The 7899-nt window shown below is 41.5% G+C and overlaps 1 protein-coding gene across 1 annotated transcript in view; it reads left to right on the top strand.

The window, feature by feature from the left end:
• The window catches only part of METTL15 (methyltransferase 15, mitochondrial 12S rRNA N4-cytidine), a 229854-nt gene extending 224316 nt beyond the window's left edge, over positions 1-5538 (top strand). Inside the window, exon 7 of the mRNA XM_027775365.1 lies at positions 5482-5538. Coding sequence (XP_027631166.1) covers positions 5482-5504 — 23 coding nt within the window. The 3' untranslated portion in view covers positions 5505-5538. The remainder of the gene's footprint in view (positions 1-5481) is intronic.
• The last annotated feature ends 2361 nt before the right edge of the window (positions 5539-7899 follow it).

Below are 7899 nucleotides of genomic sequence, written 5' to 3'. Positions count from 1 at the left end.
GAACCTAACATTTAGAAAAAGTGTGTTTTTCTACTAACCAGAAATAAAATTTACTTCTCTAGTTTTAATAAAGGCATATATAGTTACCAACTAGCTTTTGTTTGTTCAGCGTACAACTTGGGTTTCATGCTGAATCAAATACTCCAGGGAAAGATCGTTATGTAATATTTAGGTTATCTTCCACAGAGGGACCAAGGACTGAAAACAGAAGACATCATCACATTAAGAAACCACAGCAGGCCCTGCAAGGTGGCACAGCAGGAGGACACTGGGTGGTGGCTTTTGCCAGTGGGTCTCATTGAGTGGGAAGTAGGGGAAGGAGGCATTGATGATCTTGCAATACCCCATTGGAAACTACGTCTCTTCCTATGTTTCTCTTTTTGTCTCTCTCTCCCTGTCCTGCTCCGTCACTATCTATCTCTTTTTTTTTAAAAAAAAAAAGAAAAAACAGTAAAAGAAGTCAAAGAAAATTGGCAGGCTCTTTGGGATTGGTGTCCATGTTTCCTAATTGCAACAAAGATGGTCAAAGCTCAAAAAATGTCTGTGACTCCTTTGCAACTAAAAGGAAACACATACTTAAAAAAGAACCAAGGTGATGTACCAATGCTTGAGTTTAAGCTCCTTCATATCTTTCCTGAGATTTCTTTCACCTCTTCTGCCAATTAAATCTTCTTTATCATTCATGCCAATGTGGTCATGAGAATGCATCCTGCTGCCCTATTACAGGGGCCATCACTGACTTAGGATTATGCTGCTCATTTCGAAGTCTATGCTGGCATTTACACCAAGGCCATGACTACTACGGCCTATTTCCCGCCCATGATAAAGTGGGGTGGGAATACTAAGGTGGACCCATCCCTGGGAGACTGGACACCTTTGTTGTTGGCTTTGGCTCACAAATGGCTTTGCTGCACCCTCTGTCCAACCTTCCTTACCTCCCTCACATTCAGGGTCATACTCATATCGCCGTCTCATGGTTCTCCCAGGCTTCTCCAGCTCCCTCTGTACTTCCTTTCATGCAGGCATTCCTCATGTGTGTTTCACCCTGACTTGGCATCTGCTTCTCATGGAACCTGGACTAATACATCCACTCAAATGCTCTCTTCAAATCCTCTAGAGTTAATCAGATTTGGTGTGCTCATAACACCATTGAAAGACGGCAAGGAGGAAATGGCCTTTCTCCTTTTGGCCTCAGCTCATCCCCCTTGCTGCAATACCCAGGATGCCACGCCTTTGACAACGCTTCTCCTATGTCTAGTTTATATGACACCTGCTTCCTTTACTGGCAGTAGTTAAGTTAGCTTTTCTAGTGACCTCTGACATCTCCAAGCAGGATTTAGATAGGACTTCCTCATGTGCCCTTACTTTCCTTAGTTTTCCTGACTTCAAAATTTTTGAAGACAGGCCAATCATTTTTCAGTATGGATGGCGCTCAGTCTGGGTTTGTTTAATGTTTCCTCGTGATTAGATCCAGGTAATGCATTTTTGGTCAGACTGTCACACTTGCTCTATTCTCTTCCACATCCTATCAGATCACACATGTTATGCATCTGTCCTACTCCTAATGACGATTGTTGGCATGGTGTCCACCATGTTTCTGTACTTTTTATTTGCTTTGTCATTAACACATATTTCGTAGGGTGATATTTTGAGGCTATGTAAAATTCTCCTTTCCTTGCCCCACATTCATCTATTAGTTTTAGTATCTAATGATGTTTCTTGCCTGGATTAATTAATACTGTGCTTGTTGTCAAATGGTGATACCAAAACAGTATTCCTTCTGCATTTAATTTGAGGCTTTCTACTATAAGGAAGAGTTTTCTCCCCATTTATTTAGCCATTCATTTATACTGGTGGAGAATTGTTTTATTCTATGGGTTAACATTTGTTACATCATTATTCTACTGTTCCAATTGTACTCTCTTTGGCTAGCAGGAGCCTGTTCGAGCTGACCTTTGCATTCTTTTGATATGTCCTCATCTTTCTTTAGGCTATGAAAGATGTTTCCATCTCGATCTTAGATTCAGTGACTTCTCCTAGAATTCCTGGTTCCTTTTAGTATTTGAAACTAAGATGGGAGTCCTAGGTGCCCATTTCTGCTGGGGCTCTGCTGCTACTGGACCCTTTCTGCAGACAGGTGAGAACCACACACACATTTACATCTATATATATTCCTACATTTGTAATGCAAACTATTAGCTCACTCTGGTCCTCCAGTTCTAACCTAGCACCAGCTGGGTTTATTTTAGTTTGACAAGTTGTCAGACTCGTTACCTTCTTCGGGTAGGGAGAAGCTAGCTCTCTCTGTCGTCAGTGTATTCACCCAAGTGTATCGTGCCGTGTGGTGTTTGTCATGCATTTGCTCAGTTTCCCTTGGTAGGGTCTGCCTGACACTGTGAGGCTATGCTCTCTTCGCAAGCATGCTTTCCCCAGGTCCCAGCTGGTCTCTTCCATGTAGGCCTGCCTGCCTGCCTTATCTGGGCAGCCTGCGCATCAAGCCTGACTAATTACTGTTTGACAATGGCAATCAGAACATTAAAACATATTTTTTAAAGAAAGGAAGAAGGAGGACCAGCAGTTAGTGTAATGGCTATGTCACTGGACTCCCATGTAGTCAGTCACGGTTCATGTCCAGGACCCGGTGGCTTAAAACTCACGCTGGGCACGTGTGTGTGCATGCCCAAGATCCTGAGAGGAGAACAGAGGAGAAGGGATTGCGGCATGGCCATCCCCCCTGGGGGGTGATTTCTCGCTTTCTGTCTCTCTGTCTCTCTCTGTCTGTCTGGTGAGTGTACACGCCCTATAGCAAAACAAAAAAGAAGAAGGGAAATGGAAGAAGGAGACAGAGCTACTAGTATGTCTTTATTCTTTTGTCTTTTAACACTCATTAATCTTTTTAATCCCATCAGTAAGATAAAAAGATAGATACAACACCCCTGAATGGGTCTTAACACCAGGACCCACCACTGCAGCCTCTGCCAACCTGGATCTTGGATATACTTGTGCCCAGCATACCCAGGAAGGTCTCTGGTCCACACGTGCAAGGCATGTACAGGGAGATCTCTGGTCGCAAACCAGCAAGTTCCCCTGTAGGTCTGCCTCACTGGGCGTTTTCCACTGTGCCACTCTTCAGCACCTGATCTGTTTGAAAATGAAACAGGAGGCCTTGTGTTTAGAACTTCCTATGAGGAATAAGTAGAATTTAAGGACACTGTTTTGCTTTAATTACAAAGATATTTGAAGTTATCTGATCTCTTTATTTTTCTTAAATATATTTTAATTGAAGGATTTACATACTTTGATCTGCAATTCTTAAGCACATGATTCAATGAGTTTGTACGAAAGTAAATACCACATTGAAATGTAGAACATCTTCTTCTCCCTAGAAGGTCTTAGTCAATCTCCACCTCCTGTAGGCAACTGTTATTATTATTTATATCAGAATTGCTTTTGCATTCTTTGAAAATTTGTTTAAAAAGTTAATTAAAAAATAAATAAGATTACAGATAGTAATGATGATTTCAGAAGTGTGGAATGGCACAGAGGGCGCTGCAGAGATGATGGGAGTTTGGGCACAATGATTTTTCATGGGTGTCTTGCAAAGTTGTTCTTTGTCTTGGAGAGTTTCTGTGGCTACAATGAAAGTGGGCAGTGGCATTCGATAAGCTATTGGATACTAGCTCGGAGCTTCCCTCTCTGCTCTTCCTTTAAGCATCTACTACCTATCTACTCTGTGCTCTAGGGACTATAAATAAATTACAAAACAATTTCTATATTGAAGAGAGATGACAACCATAATCCGATCCATACAATTGTTTATAAATCTGGCCACAAATTATTGTTGTTGCCTTATGGGATATTGTCAAAGTTTACATATCCACTGATATGCAAGGGGATAATTTCAGAGGCATTTGAAAGACATGTCAAAAAAGGAAGAGCTGGGGGATAGAATTCCTATTTCATAATTTACATGTGGTTTTTAATAAATAGAAATAATTTTATTATAAAATTACATCTGGTATCAACAAAGTAAAAGAGCCACCCATACTCTACAATTTAAGCATATTAAACACTGCATCAATCCAAGTATGTTGAAATAATTGTTCCTCTAAATGGTAAAATTTAATTAGAAAGAAAATTACTTTGGGTTGAAGATTTTTGGAACAGAGCCTGGTCTTTCTAAAGGATAATTCAGTCCTTTTACTCCACTTGTTCCTCCTTCATGTGTTTTTACAGTCAAGCAGCCCACCCCACGTGGGGAATTTACTTTGTATTGCAGTCATCACATTGTGAAAAGGCACAGGCAATTGGTGGTTAGGGCAACTGGATCTCCCACGGCTTACCACGTGATTCGTTCAGACCCAACAGCTTGAAAAACACACCAGGTGCATGTGAGCGTGTGTCCAAAACCCTGACAGGAGAATGGAGGAGAAGAGGGTGCAACATGGCCATCACATCTGGAGGAGAGGGAGGCTTTCTCACATTCCCCTCTCTCTTTTTACTCTGTCTGTCTCCAGTAAGCACACATATCCCAAGCTAAGATAAAGGCACAAAGGTATTATGTAAATTGACGCATCAATCAATCGACAGGTATTCACTGACTGTCTGGACACCATAAAACAACATCTCTCTCCCCAAGGATTTTATGTTGTATTGGGGGAAGTAAATCACATTTCAAATTTTCAATTTCGATAAGTGGAAATATTTTGCATACTCCCACATATATATTCTCTATCTTACCTGTAAGTATGCTTCCACCAGGTCACTGATTACCAAGCAGCTTTTCAGAACAAAGATCTCACTGTCCCATATTCTCTCTGGATTTGAGCAGTATAGCTGGTAAGAAAGTAGAATGAGCTCCATTCATTTCCCCATAGAGAATGGGGCAGTAGTGTAACGGCTACTTTATCTGTAAGCCTAATGGAATTTGAGACTAATTACTGAAAGCCACAAATTAGAAACAATCATTCATCAACACAAATAAATAAACACCATGAACATCTGGAATCTTCTTTTTAGCTCTCTACCCTTGTCTCCATAACAGTGTCTACCTCAATGGGGAGCCAGTGAGTTAATGTATGTATGAGAGTGTTTTGTAAACCATGGCATGCTATCCCAGTGAGAGGGAATATACAATCCCCAAGAGTTCCCACTGTTTACTGCCTAAGCCAGTACGACACATGTCCCCGCATTTGAGTACAATTAAGTATAAGCTTAAGGCAATTTAAGTGGGACAGAACGACATTCACCACCCATATGTAATGGTTAAATGAGGCATGGTAGGAAATTTACAACTGAGCAAAATTGTCCGTGGCAGCACTCAGAATCTTAAACGAAGACAACTCATGGTTAGAAAGGCTCTAAAAGTCAGAGCTGGAGAGGGACTGTCTGCCTTTCATAAGCCCTACAGTGAGTGAGACTTGGTTTGCCTGGAGCCAATAAGCAAGTTGTTTATTCTGTCTGCCTTGATTTCCCTCACAGGGGTGCCATGGTTACCATGGTGAAAACTGACCCTGGAGAAGAAAACTGTGAGGCGGTGGGTAAGGTAAAGGTATTGCACTTCTCTGTAATGTAATTGATTATTCTGTCTACACTAAATTTACCTCCTTTCTGTGCAAGTTGAGCTTGATCTGAACTTTTGGAGATACTGCAGGGCCTAAGCCACACCTCTTCACAGCACAAGGGAAAAAATACCATCTAATCTTTCTACTGGGTGAAGGGAAAATTTAGATAAAAATGGGTGACCTGTGAATCAGCTAACATGGCTCTCTCACTTTGGTACTTACAAAAAATTTGAAGCATTGTTCATATAGAACTTAACAATCTACCAGTCTACTCTGTACCCCTCTCTCAATTTCACCTCATCTCTGCCCCTCACCCTGTTTTTGAGGTCTCATCCTGAGATGCAATAGAACTGATCTCTTGAACATCAGCTCTTGTATTTTTTTAATCACCTATCCCCAAGGGTCACAGATGAACTAAGGTCAAAATGAAGAGAGGATGGCCAGTGCCATGCTGAGGCTACATGAGAAGGTCCCAGATTCACATCCTGGGATCCCTCTGTGCATACCAGGAACACATAATGTGCCTGCTGGCTGAGGCTAGTTGCTGCCACTATAGACACTCGATTGGGGGTTTCTCTCTTTCTCTCTTCACTCCCACTGAATAAATAAGAAGACTTTTAATTTTAATTAATTACTTTTTAAAGATGAGGAAAAGCTCATTAAAGGAGGAAGGTGGTTATCTTGTCTGGGCTTCTTGGCAACAACAAAAACTGACAGCTCAGTGGTTTAATTTTTACAGCAAAATGTCCCAGAATTGAAATGGTTGTATCAAAATGCATATTTATAGGACAATGGCCTAGTTTATAATCTTAGTTGCATGGTGCAGAAAAGCAAGAGAAAAGGTCCAACTGGTCAAATGGCATGAGATATAGTCTAGGTAATTTGGTAGGAATCAGAAGGGAAACAGATTTTTGAACAGTAAAGCATCAGTATGGAAGGAGAGATTTAAGCAATACTAATATATACTGCCATATACAGCCGGACTTAGCAAAGGGAAAACTTGTATTGTGGGTCTCTAGTTAAAAGGTTTCTGTAGTTTTTCAGATTCAAGGTGAGGTGAGATCTCTAGGAGAGGAGCCCCAAAACATGAAAGGGTGAGATGACTAACTGGGCCCAGCAGATACTGAATGGGTCGACAAGTTGACCAAATTTTTTATCATGAATGCCTGCCTGAGAGAATACCTTGTCTGTGGACAAGGAATCTTTTAAAGAGAATAATGTTGTTTAACTTTGAGGATATTGATTTCGAGGTGATAAGAGAAGCTCAAATGGAAATATGCAGTAGGGCTATAGCACATCGGAACTTTAGAAGATGTGCCACCGAACTTTTATCCATATATAAACTGTTCTTTTCTCCAACAAAAGCTTATAACAGTTATGCCTACTAGATGAAATATCAAATGAGAATGCTGCTCCATGTGATAGAGAGCAGGTAACCATTGGATGAGGATTAAAGGTAGAGGTGTAGTCATCGTATAAAGTAGGTGGAATATTTCCTGGAGTGCAGGAAGTCTTTGTTTCGTTCATAAGGAAATGTAATAAGTGAGACTTCTCATCTTTAAAATGTGACCAAACCAAAGGATGGAAAGTGCCCATATTTTAGAGTGGGTTGTTGGGGGACAGACGGTGGCACAGTGGCCAAATGTGACATTCTTTGAGGCTGATCCACCTTGGGAGGATGCCGGGTTCACGTATAAACATATGTTGAGTGTGCTGGGCATGCAGACATGCATGTATGTTGGATCTGGGGCTGGCAAGGCTGGAGGGGTGGGGGGTCACAACATTGTGAGGCCCTGTTGGGGGTACTGAGTCTCCGTCTTTCTCATGCACAGGGATGAGAAGGGGAATCAATAAACTTTAAAAAAAAAATAAATAGAGGACGTATCTCAAGACTTGCTAAAAGACAGCAAAATATTAAGGCTCTGTGGGTTGTAACATTGAACAAAAGCTGAGAGGCTGGGAAGCATATCTTGAGAGACTGGGTGAAGAGCACTTCTTTGGGACTAGGAAGGTTCCCAGTCCTCCCATTTGGAGAAATCTGAAGAATCCACCAAAGCACCCTCACAGAGCACAAAACACCCACAGAACACACCAGTAACAACAGCCCTCTCAGTGGCAAGACCATTCTCCCCTTTGCCTCTTCATCCTCTCCCTGTCCCAAACTGGGGTTGCCAAGAGGGATATGATGGGGGAGAGGGGAGAAGATGAAGAATGGTTATGTTAGTGTAGTGAAGATGTGGGTTTCATCAGCTTTCCAACTGCTAATCTGTAGAATTCTTGGGTCATGCCAAACTAGGGAAAAGAAGAACATAAGATTGAATGAAAGACTGGATAT

The sequence above is a fragment of the Tupaia chinensis genome, unplaced genomic scaffold (genome assembly GCF_000334495.1).
Source record: "Tupaia chinensis unplaced genomic scaffold, TupChi_1.0 Scaffold000555_1, whole genome shotgun sequence".
Taxonomy (NCBI): Eukaryota; Metazoa; Chordata; class Mammalia; order Scandentia; family Tupaiidae; genus Tupaia; species Tupaia belangeri.
Note: the sequence above shows the minus strand (reverse complement) of the source record. Positions and strands in the feature narration are given on the sequence as shown.